This window comes from Equus przewalskii, chromosome 3 (genome assembly GCF_037783145.1).
Source record: "Equus przewalskii isolate Varuska chromosome 3, EquPr2, whole genome shotgun sequence".
NCBI classification, from domain to species: domain Eukaryota; kingdom Metazoa; phylum Chordata; class Mammalia; order Perissodactyla; family Equidae; genus Equus; species Equus przewalskii.
This window is the reverse complement of record NC_091833.1, coordinates 51,259,170-51,275,817: the sequence shown is the minus strand read 5'-3', so window position 1 is coordinate 51,275,817 and position 16,648 is coordinate 51,259,170. Positions and strand designations below refer to the sequence as shown.

Sequence of the window (16,648 nt, the reverse complement as noted above, 5' to 3'; positions counted from 1 at the left end):
TCATCCTGATAGTATAAATATCTCAGTGATTTGTTTCATGATTCAAGATGCGCCATGTTTTTACAATACTGTTTGCTATGTCTTTAATAATTTACTCACAGACAGTCCATGCACTAAAGTACATGTATTGGGATTTTAGAAAATGAATGCAAAATTAAACGCAATGCATCAAAGCTAAGGTAGAAGAAAGAGTTGGGCTTCCTTAAATAATATGCAGGAGAGGAAATCCCTTAAAAAGAGAAGCTAAAGTAAAAGTTTCTCTTTTCCTGTTGCATGAAAAACTAAAACACCAAAGGAAAAGTTTATCAGTTTATACCTCAAAATCTTAGACATTCATTTACAAAACGCCAAGACCTTCAAATATATCCATGGTCAATCTACTGATTCCCTTAAATCATATTTACATGAAGTTAGTGTCTAAATTTAGTGTTTTGGGGTGGCAGACAATCTCTCCAAATATCTAAAATATACAAACAATGCCATTTATTTCCCAGACTACCAAAATGATTTTCAGTTTCCCTGTTAGATTATACAGGTTTTCCTTTGCCCTCCCCTGTCAAAACATATTTTCCTTTGAGGCTCTGTTCCCCAATGTTGGTGTAAAAGTCTTCATTCCATCAAGGGTGGCCACCCTAGTAATGAAGTGTAAAGATTTTAATTGAATATTTTCAAAGTCTGTAAAACAGAAACATCATAGACTCATCAAATAAAATAAGTTGAGCAAATCAAGTTACTTAAAATTCAAAATGCCTTAAAAGCAAAGAATTGGTTTTTTAAAGCCATAAAATCCTGGAATCAGGTTTAGTGATAATTTTTAAATGCCCTAGATACTAGTAATTTGAACATATCACTTAAAACTACATCATTCCATGGGCATTCCAGAATACCCATTTTTATGAATTCTCTGGTTTATTAGTTTCCAGGCTTATAAAAGTCTCTAAAAAGCTAATGCAGCCCATAAAGTATTTGCAAATATCATGGGATTTCCAAAGATTGAAAGAGGAAAACGTTGTACTAAAAAATAATAATAAATCAGAAGTATCAGTAATTTTGCTAAAGAGTAAGTTTTCATTTATTTTGAACAGCCATCTGGGAAAAGGAAAATTATTATGTATACACACATAGTTCTTTTATAATCCAGCATTAGAGTAATAAGATAAAATTTAATTAACTAGTCATCTAGTAATATTTTATATCTATTAAGAAGAACATTGCTTTAGCTAGAAAAAATTAAACATGCTCAGTCCTGACTATTATATCTAACAAGATGATACATTGAAAAACAGTAAAAACTCAAAAAGCATTGAAGAACACTTTTGACAGTAAGAACTCCACAGTGAGAGTGCTGTTTCTGTCTGTCCCCAGTAATATTTTAGACCTTATATATCACAATCGTCTTTTGAAATTTATATAAAAATCTTCTCCTTTTTCCTACCAGTGACCAATAGAATCTCAGGCTTCTTTGCATTTAATCACAGTATTGTACTTCTTAGTTATATTTAGTTGCTGTTCATTTCACTCAAATAAATAGCAATACACCAATATGAGCTTTCAAGAAGTTCGTAATGGGACTAGGGAAAGACCTTCTAGTATAATGGTTCAGATTTACAACTGCAGAATAAAATATAATTATATTCTGTCTCCTGGTAATTATTGGTGTTGTGAAAATTAAATGAGGTAAAATCTTAATGAAGTGTTCCCTATAGTAAGCATTCAATAAGTATTTGGGGTTTTAGGTTTTTGTGACTTATTTTTTAGCTCATGGTTATTGCTGAGGTCTTTAACTCAAAGAGGAATAGGTGTTCCTTATGTTTACAAGCCTAGCCACTCTCTACTGTGCTTTAGATTAGAGAGTGTGTTCTTCGAGGGGAATAACCTTATCATTCATCCTGTATCCCTAATTTCAAAAGGTTACAGGTACACATTATAGGTAATCAGTAAAGATGTGTTGAAAAATGAATGGGAGAATCAATCAGTCAATGCATAGATATTTTCTTGCATAGAAAATGCAAGAAGGCATGAAGAGTTTCTGTGCCATAACCGAAAAGAAGCCCGCTGAACTCAGTCCCCTTTATTTCTAGTTCTACTTAAACTTATAACTATTGACTCATTAATTTGAGCCCTCTGTGTCTCAGGCTTTCTGAGAAATCATTTAAATGATTGATAATCAACTCAAACAGCAGTAAACACTCACAGGCATCAATAAGTTAATAACTGTCAGATAAATGTTAGGTTAACATGGATTTTTGATTAGCAAAATAACCAAAATGCAATTAAGTCTATTAAAATATACTCATAAGATGTTAAAATGTTGAGAAATTGACTTGATTTTGAAAGGCAAGCAAAGAAATTTCTACTCAGGAAGTGGTGTTTTTCTCTTAAGTTTTTATTTACCTTCTTTGATTCAAAAAGCATTCATTGAACATTTACTGAATTAAGATAGATTTCTGGGCTTGGAAGTTAAGGACAAGGATGCCCTGGTCTGTCCCCAAGGGAATCACCACTGAATGGGGAAAACACAACAATGTACAACTAATGGTACTCACATCAGGATGTGATAAATGCTGTGGACACCAGTAGATGTGCATGCAGTTTCCAACACACGTTATCTTTCTGTGTATATATTTCCTGGTTAAAACCCTGACTCAACTGTTCAGTACATCAGAGTTCCAAAAATAGCACTTTTTACAGAACTTTTAAAATCATAGAGTGAAATTTAACAGCTGTGTACTTCTTTGTTCAGTTGAGAAAAGAAGGCTATGAAGGCTTCTCTGTTTTTCAGGAGGATCAAGAGTTCTTGCACTTTCAATTCCCTATAGGTCTATATTTTGTAAAGTCTTCATACTAGTGCAAACTAAAGATTATTCTTTTATTGTCCAACACTACAAAGACAAATTTCTCTCCAGAATATAACAAGAAACCTCTTGCCTGCAAAAGCTGTTTAATGGGTTTTTTAATAAAAAAACAAAATTATTGAGTGACTAAAAATTTCAATTAATCCCATGTTCTTCAAACATTCAATGAAAGTCTCCAGAAACCACTCCTGAAGTCACAGAAATTTACAGTCTAAATGACAGAGAATTCAAAATAGTTGTCATAAAGAAACTCAAGGAGTTACAAGAAAACTCAGAAAGACAGTTCAATGAACTCAGGAATAAAATTAATGAGCAGAAGGAATACTTCACCAAAGAGATTTATTCTCTGGAAAAAAAAAGAAAAAAAAAGACATCTGGAGATGAAGAACATAATGAATGAGATAAAAAAAAAATTCTAGAATCCTTAAAAAACAGAGCTGATGTTATAGAACACAGAATTAATGACTTAGAGGACAGAAATATAGAAGTGTTTCAGATGAAGGAGGAAAAAGAACTAAGACTTTAAAAAAATGAAGAAATTCTTCAAGAAATATCTGGCCCAGTTAGGAAATGCAACATAAGGATTATAGGGATTCAAGAGGGAGAAGAGAGGGAGAAAGGAGCAGAGAGCTTGTTCAAAGAAATAATAGCTGAAACTTCCCAAACCTGGAGAAGTAACTGGACTTACAAATACACGAAGCCAATTACACCAATGTAAAAAGACCCTCTCTGAGGCATCTAATAGTAATACTAGCAAAAGTCAATGAGAAAGAAAAAATATTAAGGGCAGTAAGGCAGAAGAAAATAATCTACAAAGTAACCTGTATCAGGCTTTCAGCAGATTTCTCAGCAGAAACCTTGCAGGCTAGGAGAGATTGGAATGATATATTCAAAATACTGAAAGACAAAAATTTTCAGCCAAGAATACTCTATCCAGTAAAACTATCCTTCAGATACAATGGAGAAACAAAAGCTTTCCCAGATAAACAAAAGCTGAGGGAGTTCGTTGCCACTAGATCTCCCTTACAAGAAATGATCAAGGATGCCCTCATACTTGAAACAAAAAGGCAAAAGTTTACAAAGCCTTGAGCAAGGAGATAAATAGACAGAAAATCAGAAAATTGCAGCTCTCTACCAGAACAAGTTAGCAAACACTTAATTAAAACATAAAAGATAAAGGGAAGGAAAGTATCAAAAATAACTATAAACACTTCAATTCAGTCACAAACTCATAAGACAAAACAGAATAGTTTGTGACAACAATAACTTAGAAAAGGAAGAGGAAAGGGATAGAACCCGCTTAGCTTAATGATCATAAGAGGCTATCAGAAAATGGACTATCTTATCTATGAGATCTTTTATACAAACCTCTTGGTAACCTCAAAACAAAAATTCAGAGCAGAGACAAAAATCATAAATAAAGAGAAAATTGAGAAAATCATCACAGAAAACCACTAAACTGAAATGGCAGTCAGAAATATAAGGAAAGAGAAACAAGGGAAATACAGAACAACCAGAAAACAAGAGATAAAAATGGCAGTATTAAGCCCTCATATATCAGTAATCACTTGAAACATAAATGGATTGAATTCTCCAATCAAAAGACACAGAGGGGCTGGATGGATTAAAAAACAAGACTCAACAATATGGATCCTCCAGGAAACATATCTCAGCTCTAAAGACAAACGCAGGCTTAGAGTGAAAGGATGGAAGACAATACTCCAAGCTAATGGCAAACAAAAGAAAACAGGTGTAGCTGTACTTATATCACACAAAGTAGACTTCAAAACAAAACAAGTAATGAGAGACAAAGAGGGGCAGTATGTAATGATAAAAGAGACATTCCACAACTGGACACAACACTTATGAATAAATATGCATCTAATACAGGAGCACCAAAGTATATAAAGCAACTATTAACAAACCTAAAGGGAGAAATTAACAGCAACACAATACCGGTAGGGGACCTCAATATCCCACTTACATCAATGGGTAGATCATCCAGACAAAAAGTCAACAAGGAAATAGTGGACTTAAATGAAAACTTAGACCAGATGGACTTAAAAGATAAATAGACAACATTCCATCCAAAAAGAGCAGAATACACGTTCTTCTCAAGTGCACATAGAACATTCTCAAAGATAGACCATATATTGGGAAACAAGGCGAGCCTCAATAAATTTAAGAAGATTGAAATCATATCAAGCATCTTCTGACCACAATGCTATGAAACCAGAAATAAACTACAAGAAAAAAGCTGAAAAAGTCACAAATATGTAGAGACTAAACAACATACTACTGAACAACCACTGGATCACTGAAGAAATCAAAGCAGAAATTAAAAAATACCAGGAGGAAAATGAAAATGAAAATACATCATACAAACTCATATTGGATGCAGCAAAAGAGGGGAATTCATAGCAATATAGGCCCACCTCAAAAAACAAGAAAAATCTCAAATAAGTAATCTTAAACTACACCTAACAGAACTAGAAAAAGAAGAGCAAACAAAGCCTAAAGTCAGCAGAAGCAGGGAAATAATAAAAATTAGAGCAGAAATAAATGAAATAGAGACTAAAAAAACAGTAGAAAGCATTGCTGAAACTAAGGGCTGCTTCTTTGAGAAGATAAACAAAATCGACAAACCCTTAGCCAGACTCACTACGAAAAAAAGAGAGAAGGCTCAAATAATATAAAATTAGAAATGAAAGAGGAGAAATTACAACTGATACCACAGAAATACAAAGGATTATAAGAGACTACTATGAAAAAGTATATGACCACAAATTGGATAACCTATAAGAAATGAATGAAACAACCTCCCAAAACTGAATCAAAAAGAAAAGGAGAATCTGAATAGAACAATCACAATAAATTGAAATAGTAATCAAAAACCTCCCAAAAAATAAAAGTCCAAGATTGCTTCTCTGGAGAATTCTAACAAACATTCAAATAAGATTTAATACCTATCCTCCTCAAACTATTCCAAAAAACTTAAGAAGATGGAACACTTCCTAATTTGTTCTATGAGGCCAATGTCACCCTGATACCAAAACCAGACAAGGACAACACAAAGAAGGAAAATAAGAGGCCAATGTCACTGATAAACATAGACACAAAAAGCCTAAACAAAATATTTGCAAACTGAATACAGCAGTACATTAAAAGGATCACACACCATGATCAAGTGAGATTTATACCAGGGATGCAGGGATGGTTCAACATCTGCAAGTCAATCAATATGACATACCACATTAACAAAATGAGGAATAAAAATAACATGATCATCTCAATAGTTACGGAGAAAGCATTAGACAAGATCCAACATTCATATCTGAAAAAAACTCAATGAAAGGGTATAGGGGGAAAGTAACTCAACATCATAAAGACCATATATGGCAAACCCACAGCCAAAATCATACTGAATAAATAAAAACTTAAAGCCATCCCTCCGAGAAGAAGAACGAGACAAGGGGGCCCACTCTTGCACTCCTATTCAACATAGTACTAGAGATTCTGGCCAGAGAAATTAGGCAAGAAAAAGAAATAAAAGGTATCCAGATTGGAAAGGAAGAAGTGAAACTCTTACTGTTTGTGGATGACATAACTCTCTATATAGAAAAACCTAAAGAATCCATCAGAAAACTGTTAGAAATAATCAACAACTACAGCAAAGTTGCAGGGTACAAAATCAACATAAAAATATCAGCTGCATTTCTATACACTAACAACAAACTAGCAGAAAGAGAACTCAAGAATACAACCCCATTTACAATTGCAAAAAAAAGAATAAAAGATCTAGGAATAAACTTAACCAAGGAGGGGAAAGGCCTATACATTGAAGACTATAAGACATTATTGAAAGAAATCAAAGATTACGTAAAGAAAGGGAAAGACATTCCATGCTCATGGATTGGAAGAACAAACATAGTTAAAATATCCAAATTACCTAAAGCAATCTACAGATTCAATGCAATCCCAATCAGAATCCCAATGACATTCTTCATGGAAATAGAAGAAAGTGTCCTAAAATTTATACGGAACAGCAAAAGACCCCAAATAGCGAAGGCAATCCTGAGAAAAAGGAAGAAAGCTGGAGGCATCACAATCCCTGACCTCAAAATAGACTACAAAGCTACAGCAATTGAAACAGCATGTTCTGTCTCAAAAACAGACACACCGATCAATGGAACAGAATTGAAAGCCCAGAAATAAACCACACATCTATGGACAGCTAATCTTCAACAAAGGAGCCAAGAACGCAAAATGGAGAAAGGACAGTCTCTTCAATAAATCGTGTTGGGAAAACTGGATAGCCACATGCAAAAGCATGAAAGTAGACCATTATACCTGAAACCATAAAACGCTTAGAAGAAAACATAGGCAGTACACTCTTTGACATCAGTCTCAGCAGCATCTTTTTGAATACCATGTCTACTCAGGCAAGGGAAACAAAAGAAAAAATAAACAAATGGGACTAAATCAGACTAAAAATCTTCTGCAAGGCAAAGGAAATCATGAACAAAACGAAAAGACACACACCAACTGGGAGAAAATATTTGCAAATCATGTATCCAACAAGGGGTTAATTTCCAAAATATATAAAGAACTCATATAACTGAGCAACAAAAAGCAAACAACCTGATCTAAAATGGGTGGAGGAAATACACAGACATTTTTCCAAAGAAGATATACAGATGACCAACAGGTACATGAAAAGATATTCAATATCACTAATTATTAGGGAAATGCAAATCAAAACTACCATGAGATATCACATTACATCAGTCCGAATGGCTATAATTAACAAGACAAATGCCACAAATGTTGGAGAGAATGTGGAGAAAAGGGAACCCTGATACACTGCTTGTGGGAATGCAAACTGGTACAGCCACTATGGAAAACAGCATGAAGATTTCTCAAAAAATTAAATATAGAAATACCATATGACCCAGCTATCCCACTGCTGGGTATTTATCCACAGAACTTAAAATCAGCAATTCAAAGAGATTTATGCACCCTATGTTCATTGCAGCATTATTCACAACGGCCAAGATGTGGAAGCAACCTAAGTGCCTATCAACTGATTAATGGATAAAGAAGATGTAGTATATATATATACAATGGAATACTACTCTGCCATGAAACTACCCATTTGCAACAAAATGGATGGACCTTGAGAGTATGATGTTAAGCAAAATAAGCCAGACAGAGAAAGACAAACACCACATGATTTCACTCATATGTGGAAGATAAACAAACACATGGATAAAGAGAACAGATTAGTGATTACCAGAGGGGAAGTGGGTTGAGGGGTCAGCCTCAAAGGGGTAAAGAGACACATGTATATGGTAATGGATAAAAATTAGACTATTGGTGGTGAGCACAATGTAGTTTATACAGAAACTGATAAATAATAATGTACACCTGAAATTACAGAACATTATAAACCATTATGTCCTCAATGAAATAATAGAAAAAAAATTCAATTAACAAAAGACCCTGAATAGCCAAAGGAATCCTGAAGAAAAAGAGCAAAGCTGGAGGTATCTCACTCGCTGATTTCAAAATATACTACAAAGCCATAGTAACCAAAACAGCATGGTACTGCCACAAAAACAGACACAAAGATCAATGGAACAGAATCGAGAGCCCAGAAATAAACCCACACATTTATGGACAGCTAATATTCGACAAGGGAGCCAAGAGCATACAATGGAGAAAGGAAAGTCTCTTCAATAAATGATGTTGGGAAAACTGGACGACTACATGGAAAAGAATGAAAGTAGACCATTCCCTTACACCATGCACAAAAATCAACTCAAAATGGATTAAAGACTTGAATGTAACACCTGAAAACATGCGACTTCTAGAAGAAAGAATACATAGTACACTCTTTGACATCGGTCTGAGCAGCATATTTTCAAGTACCATGCCTGACTGGGCAAGGGAAACAAAAGAGAAAATAAATAAATGGGACTACATCAAACTAAAAAGCTTCTGCACAGCAAAGGAAATCATCAACAAAACAAAAAGACAACCTAATAATTGGGAGAAGGTATTTGCAAATCATATATCAGATAAGGGGTTAATATCCAAAATGTACAAAGAAGTCATACATCTCAACAACAAAAAAACCAACAACCAAATTAAAAGATGGACCAAAGATCTGAACAGAGATTTCTCCAAAGAAGATATACAGATGGCCAACAGGCACATGAAAAGATGCTCAACATCATTAACTATCAGGGAAATGCAAATCAAAAGTACAATGAGGTATCACCTCACTCTGGTCAGAATGGCTATAATTAACAAGGCAGAAAACAACAAATGTTGGAGAGAATGTGGAGAGATGAGAACCCTTGTACACTGCTGGTGGGAGTGCAAACTGGTGCAGCCACTATGGAAAACAGTATAGAGTTGCCTCAGAAAATTAAGAATAGATCTACCATATGATCCAGCTATTCCACTGCTGGGTATTTACCCAAATAACCTGAAAACATGAATGAATCAAGATACATGCACCCCTATGTTTACCACAGCATTATTCACAATAGCCAAGACTTGGAAGCAACCTAGGTGCCCATCAAGGAATGAGCGGATCAAGAAGATGTGGTATATATACACAATGGAATACTACTCAGCCATAAGAAATGATGAAATCTGGCCATTTGTGACAACATGGATGGAACTTGAGGGTGTTATGCTAAATGAAATGTCAGAGGGAGAAAGTCAAATACCATATGATCTCACTCACATGTAGAAGATAAATACAATGAGAAACACATAGCAACAGAGATTGGATTGGTGGTTACCAGAGGCAAAGCAGGGAGGAAGGAGGGCGAAAGAGGTGATCAGGCACATATGTGGTGATAGTTTGTAATTAGTCTTTGGGTGGTGAACATGACGTAGTCTTCACAGAATTCAAAATAGATTACGATGTACACCTGAAAGTTATACAATGTTATAATCCAATGTTACTGCAATAAAAAAAAGTCACAGAATTAGCAACTGTGCAGTAGTAGCTGTGCCCACAGGCTGCTGGAACATTGAGATAAATATTGATAAATTCAGCTCCCTCACGCAGATATTTCATCAGTCTGAATTTTCCAGTAGAGGAGCCTCTAGCAATATGTGGCTCCTGAGTGTGTGAAATACCACTAGCTTGATTTGAGATGTGAGGTAAGCATGAAGTACACAGTGGATATCAAAGATTTCTTAAGGAAAAAAATGTAAAATATCAAATTCATAATTTCATATTGGTTATATGTTGTAATATAATATTTTAGGTATATTGGGCTAAGTATATTATTAAAATGAATGTCATCTTTTCATTTCACTTTTTTTTTACGTTGCTATGAGAAAATTAAATTTCACATTTGTGGCTCAAAACGAAAGAAGGGTAATACCATTACAGATAAGGTACATAGTTTCTGTTGATAAAGTACTATCTAGACAATTTTATTTTCTACATTTTCTGTGCTTTCTTATTGGCAACAGTGAAAAAAATGGAACTATAATTTAAAAAGTCACAAATTAAGACACAAGAGACCTGCGTTCTGGATACAATTGATCATTAATTAATTGTTGACAAGTTACTTAAGGTCTTTGTGTACTGTCTGTGGGGCAGGAAGCTGTGATCGGGTTAAACACCCCAGTACCAAAGACCCATGAGCTGGCTAAGGAAATGAGAAGCTGCCCAGGAACACAGTCTGAAAGCAAACTCCAGGAGATCATTCTGCCTCTAAAAACAAGTACACTATTTTCTTTAAATTGCTACAGCAGTAAATGAGACACAGGGCTACAGGAAAGAAAAAAATAAACATTATTATCAAACAAAAACTCCACATGCAAAGTAAGTAAAATGCTCTGAGTCACAACTAGAAATATTCTGCTTGCTAAGATATTTTTAGATTTTTTTTAAGTTATAGAATATGCATGCATATTTCCTAGGTACCGAAAGTTCATAGTAAGCAAAAAATTCAGTCATTAAGAAAGTTCATACTTCACTTCTCTTTTTTCTTTGCTTTAAAAGAACACTTACTGGAAATAGACATTCTACATCTGTACCCAAATGCTGGAAGCTGATTTAAAAAATAACTTCCACCTACAGAATGACTCTTTGGGTTAAAAAAAAAAATAGCTGAGCTTTTAAGATTTTTTTTATTGATAATTTTCAAAGTTCAGATTTAATCTCAAAATATGTAAAACATGGGCTTAGTTTTATGTTTCTTTGTGGTTTGTTTTTTAAGTGTTAATGCCCATAGTGAATGGCTAGGATCATGCAGGCTAAGGAAATAGCTCACGGTTATACAGCTTGCAATTGATAGAGTCCAGATATTCTACCCAGAAATTCAGGCCTGCTCATTTTCCACCAGAGCACTATTATATTACAGTTGCAATTGATTGCATAAACCAAACATATCATTCATTCATTCATTAAGAAAATATTTGGTAAGAGCCTTCCCTATGCCAGACATTATTGCTAGTTCTCAGTACAGCAGTGTGCCAAAGAGACAAAATTCCAACGGTGTGCTGGTGAATGTTCAACAGCTGGCTGGTGTCGGGGCGGGGTGGGTGAGGAGGAAGAGGACTTATGTGTAGCAATTGCTTGTTTACATAATTGACATACTTCTATCAGGACAGAGTTCAATCTACCACCCTGACATCATTGCCCTTAGAGTTGGGGAGAGATGTGCACAGTCAACTCTTGCGAGTCTGTGTGAGGTGGCTCCTGCAGACTACTGAAAAAATTCCTGCCCAAGGGAAAAATGCATTCTAGCAAAGAGAGAGAGGCAACATGCTCATCGCCTGTATGGTATACCAGATACTAAAATGTGTTATGGAGGGGGCAAAAAAAGGCAGGGAAGTTGGGTAGGCAGTGCTGGGTAGGAAGGGGCAATTTTAAATAGGAGAGTCAGGAAAGACTCTCTTTAAAAAATGACATTTGAGCAAATCCCTGAAAGTGGTGAAGGATGGGATAATAAAGAGCATTTCAGGGAGGGGGGTCTCTAGAGAAAAAGGCTTGGTATTTGTTTTAAGAATTTTGGTTGTTACCATAAGTGAGATGGGAAGACATTGAAAGGTTTTTCTGCTTTGTTTTGTTTTCAGCCAAGGAGTGACATTATCTTATTTATATTTTTAATATATCACTCTAGCTGATGCCTTGAGACTAGACTCTTTGGAGGTGAGCAATGCGGAAGCTCTTGCAATAATCCAGGCAAGAGGTAACGGTAGCTTGGATCAGAGTGGTAGCGGAGAGAACGGTGAGATTCCAGATGGATTCTGAATGTAGAGCCAACAGAATTTGTTTACAGATTGGATATGAAGTGTTGCCCAAAAGATGATTCTAAAGATTTTGTTCTAAGAAACTGGATTTAGCATTTACTGAATTAGAACAGAGCAATTTTGGAGAAAAGATCAGGGGTTTGGTTTGGACTACATTTAGTTTGATATGCCTGTTAGATGTCTATCTAAGAGGAGATGGAGAACAGGCAGGTGGGTATACAAGTCTAGTTTCAGGGAGAGGTTTGGGTTGGAGATATGACTGTGGGAGCATTTGAGATATTGGTAATACTTAAAACATTGAGGTTCAATGGGAGCACCAGAAGAGTGAATGCAAAAGTATTTAAAACTTAGTTAGCTATTTAACAAACGCATATTCCAGCCCTGTTCTCAGTGTTCTGCAAGTATTAGCTCATTTAATTCTCATCACTGTAGAAAGTAGGTACTAACATTTTCCCCTTTCACAAACAAGGAAACAGAAAGGTTAACTAAGTTGCCCAAGATTACAAGCAAACGGTTAATAAGTAGTAGATGTGAACTTTCTAACCAAGGCTGTCCAGATCCTGAGTTCTTGCAAGAGAAGAAAAGTTATCCAGAGGTTGAGGCTTCAGACACTACACCCTTCAGAGGTCAGGGAGATGAGGACACCCTGTTCATGGCAGGTAACACATTTTACTTTGCTGCGGAAACTCTAACTGTGCTCAAGGAGAGTAAACATACCAATGTTTCCCTTTACACTTTTCTATAATAAGCACATATTACTAGAATCAGAAAAGGTTGTATTAAAATAATAGGAGCTGCAGAGTTAACTTTTAAACCTTGTTTCAGGGAATGCATATCATTCTCCGTTTACATCACAGTTAAACGTGAAGATATGATGAAAGTCCTTACAGAAAAACTGAAGTGAAGCTCTCTGCTTAGGGTGTGAATAGAGTTACCATATGATTTATTGTTCAAAGAACCATTCCTGAGAGTAAAAGGGAGCGCTATTAATTATACGGTGACAACAGGCTTCAGTTAGGACTGCCCTAAACATACCTGGAGTCAGCGTGGGTGCCCCCCATAGCCTCTTTCTTGAGAATAGAGTTTGTATGAATACAACAGAGCAAACTCTTATCTAGTCCATGCACACTGCCAACCACTGTTACCACCTTACTGTTAATTCCAGGTTAAATGTATTCATTAAATTTATTATTTGTCGTTGTTTAGCTTTCCTACTAACTACTGGTTAGAACTGGATATCAGAAAATGAACTGAGCACCCCCTGCGTGTTGTTATCCATGAGGATTGGAGGTACACAACTTGGGGCTCATTAGTCCTAGGATGAGAAATAATAACATGGGCTTCAGCTACTTTGATGATTAATGCTTCATTTCAAGGATTTGAAAAGAACTATTAAAAATGTTAAGTATAAGAGAAGTCTAGTAAGAAATCACTTTACACGGTGATTAAATACTATATTTATAATCATTAAAAAGACTTCTCTTCATTCCTGTTCTAACTTAAATGAACTGTGAAAAAAAGGAGACATCTAAGCATCCAATTCTCTTTCCTAAGCCATTTTTAATATGATATAAATACTACTCTGGTGTGGAACACGTGCAAGATGGAATGGCAAAATGGAAATACAAGAGAACATACTGTACCTTGTTTTACCTGTAAGGAACACACACCTGACAAAAGGCAATTTTCACATCGAAGGTTGGTTCACTGCAGTAGTACAATAAATGGAGGCTCATAAATACCTACAGAAAAAAGAGGGGGCATGAATTTCCAAATCACCCAACTGTTCATTATTTAATAGTATAAACGTTAATATAATTTGAATTATATACAAGTTGTCAAGTACAACATATATTCAGCATAGTCCTTATCCAGACCAGTACTAGGTACTTTTCACCAATTGTAAATATTAAATCATAAAATAAGGTTAAAATGTCCTATCTTCTATAATGATGTCATCACAATCATATAGATATAAGAAACTGGATACAACTAATAAGCTGAAGTTTAGTACCTTCCATCATAGAGCACTTTCAGTTCTAGGCATCTAATTTAAAAAATCTCAAGCATATGCTCAAGAGGATATATATATAAAGATGTTTATTGTAGAATAAACAGACTATGGAATAAAATGTAATTTATAATAGAATTATATACAGCACTTGAAATAATTGAATTAGAGCTTAGGGTATCAGCACAGATAAATTTTTCAAACATGATGTTGAGTGGGGAAAAAAGAGCAAGTTTCAAAGGTTATGAATATCACTATATTATTAACATAAAATTTTTTAATATAAAAATAATGTACATTGCTTTTTTATGTAACTAAATAACCAAGAATAAAGAAAATTGGGCACTATATTAACATTGGTTTAACCTTGGTATTAAGTACAAAGATTTCAATTATATTATTTTCTGTAGGTTTGAAATATTTTATAATTTTGCAAAGTTTTAAGGAGAGGATAAAAGTCATCTAATGGTGGTAATGCCAAGCTAGGTACTGGGTTATTTGGGAATGATGAGGCAGCACCAGAGAAACTGGTCTGAAATCTCATTGGTTCAATTAAGCATGTTTTATTGAACGTTATTTTGTGCAAGACATAATTCTGTGCGATTAAGCAATTTTAAAACCACTATTGACACAAGCTGTCTGTTTCCGGCAATATGCATGATTAGATATCCTGGAAACCACTTTTAAAGCAAAACTGCTAAAAAAAAAAGGTTAGATGAAATATACAAAATCTCTTTTAAAATGCATAGCTGAGCTGCCAAAAAAAGACAAGAAAAATTCTGAGAGGCTGAAAACAATGTGAAAGGATCCATGCAGAGCAGTAAGTGAGCTGAAGCTGCCACTTGTCCCCAGGCCATCTGCTGCTGTCTGAAGACTAGAACTTCAGTTTTTAAAGAACAGTGTATAGAATACAGGAACATAGAGCTTAAAACCTATCTGTGGTGGTAAGTCACACTGGGGACACCTGCATTAAGCTTTCTGGAGAAAATTTTAAACAATCTTAAGGAGCTAACAAAACAATCCCAGAAGGAGGGTCTGAATTGCAAGAAAAAGTGTTTTACATGGGAACTTGTCCAGATTTTTCAAATTTAAAGAAGAATGAAAGGACAATATATAAGACATTCCTGAAAAAGAACAAGGTGGGTATCTGTCTGTGGGGGCAGGGGAAGGAATTGATCTATCAGAGATCAAGATTCATTATAAAGCTGTAGTAAGTAAAGGTATGTGGCACTGATGCAGAGATAGACTCATCAATTAACAGAATGGAGAGCCAGAAACGGACACATACATATATGGAAGCCTGACTGTCTGCATTGCAGATATTTGGGGAAAGAAGATACTATGCATTAAATCGTGCTAAGACAGTAGGTCCTGAATATGGGGGTCCGGGGTACACCCTGCTGGGAGACAACTCTCTACAGGCCTCTCACCTTGCTGCATGTCTTGCAAACAGAAGCACTGGCTGCCTTTATTCCAGGGCGTCTTCTCAAGGATGGTTATGTAGCAAACAACCTTGGAAGAGAGAGAGAGTATCTCCCCCTGGAGCAAAGGGCAGGTTCGATTACTCTGCAGTATAATAAAGTGTCCTTCGGGGGCAAGGCATCCTTACTGCCCATTATAAAAGACTGAGTTTCCCTAAGCTTGGAGTTCCTCTTCCATAATGTAACTTGCTGTGCATGCAGTAGTCACCTGACCTTCTTTGAGTCCCCTTGTGGGTATTGGGGCCCAAAGAACTGGCATGAGTGCTGACATTCTAGCTACTGCTATTGACGTAATAAAGACCTTTGTATCCGACCCAGGAATCTTGTGTCTACTTCTTCAAGCTGGGTGGTGGAGTCATGCATGGTTGTTTCATTATTATTCTCTAAACCCTACATATATGAAATATATGCTATTTGGTACGTCGGAAATATTTCATAATAAAAAAACTTCAAGTGACACAAGGAACTAGTGGTCCTTCATTCTTTTGCTCGGCATTGTTGTGTAAACACAAATGCCTGGAACCAAAACACTCATAATAGTAAATAGTAGGATATGATCTTGAGAAATGCTGAGGAGTGTAAAGCAGGAAGGTGGAAGGACCTGTGTGCTTGATGATAACACTAAACTAGTGAATTAAGAAATTCCGGAAATTTTCTACTTCTAGACTTTCCATTATATGAGAAAGTAAATCCTCCATAGGGAAAAATATTACTAAAATATAGTCGGTAAGTAAAAAGCAACAACAAAAGAAACGATTTAATCCTCAAATTTTAACGAGATTATTTCATTGCATTTCCATGCGATTTATGTGTAATTTTTGCCAGTTACCTCCACTTCCTATTTTCAAAGAAAATTTTTAAATTTAGTTTTGATTCAGGTATCATTTACACAGAGCAAAATAAACAGTTCCTAAATGTCCAGGTGGATGAGTTTTGACAAGTGCACATATCCAAGTAACTCACATCCCAGTGCAGATACAGAACGGTCTGAAAACCCCTCATGCCCTTCTCTG

The 16,648-nt window shown here is 35.4% G+C and overlaps 1 protein-coding gene across 47 annotated transcripts in view; it reads right to left on the bottom strand.

Annotated features, from left to right (window-relative positions):
• The window catches only part of MAPK10 (mitogen-activated protein kinase 10), a 301,335-nt gene that overhangs the window by 143,358 nt on the left and 141,329 nt on the right, over positions 1-16,648 (bottom strand). For 30 of the 47 annotated variants that reach the window (XM_070614462.1, XM_070614436.1, XM_070614473.1 and 27 more), the window contains one exon: positions 13,787-13,885. Coding sequence is in view for 17 of the 47 variants with exons in the window: in XM_070614427.1 (XP_070470528.1) it covers positions 13,814-13,885 (72 nt within the window). In the remaining 30 variants the exon portion in view is untranslated. The remainder of the gene's footprint in view (positions 1-13,786; positions 13,886-16,648) is intronic. The other 17 variants (XM_070614455.1, XM_070614428.1, XM_070614460.1 and 14 more) reach the window with 1 other exon arrangement.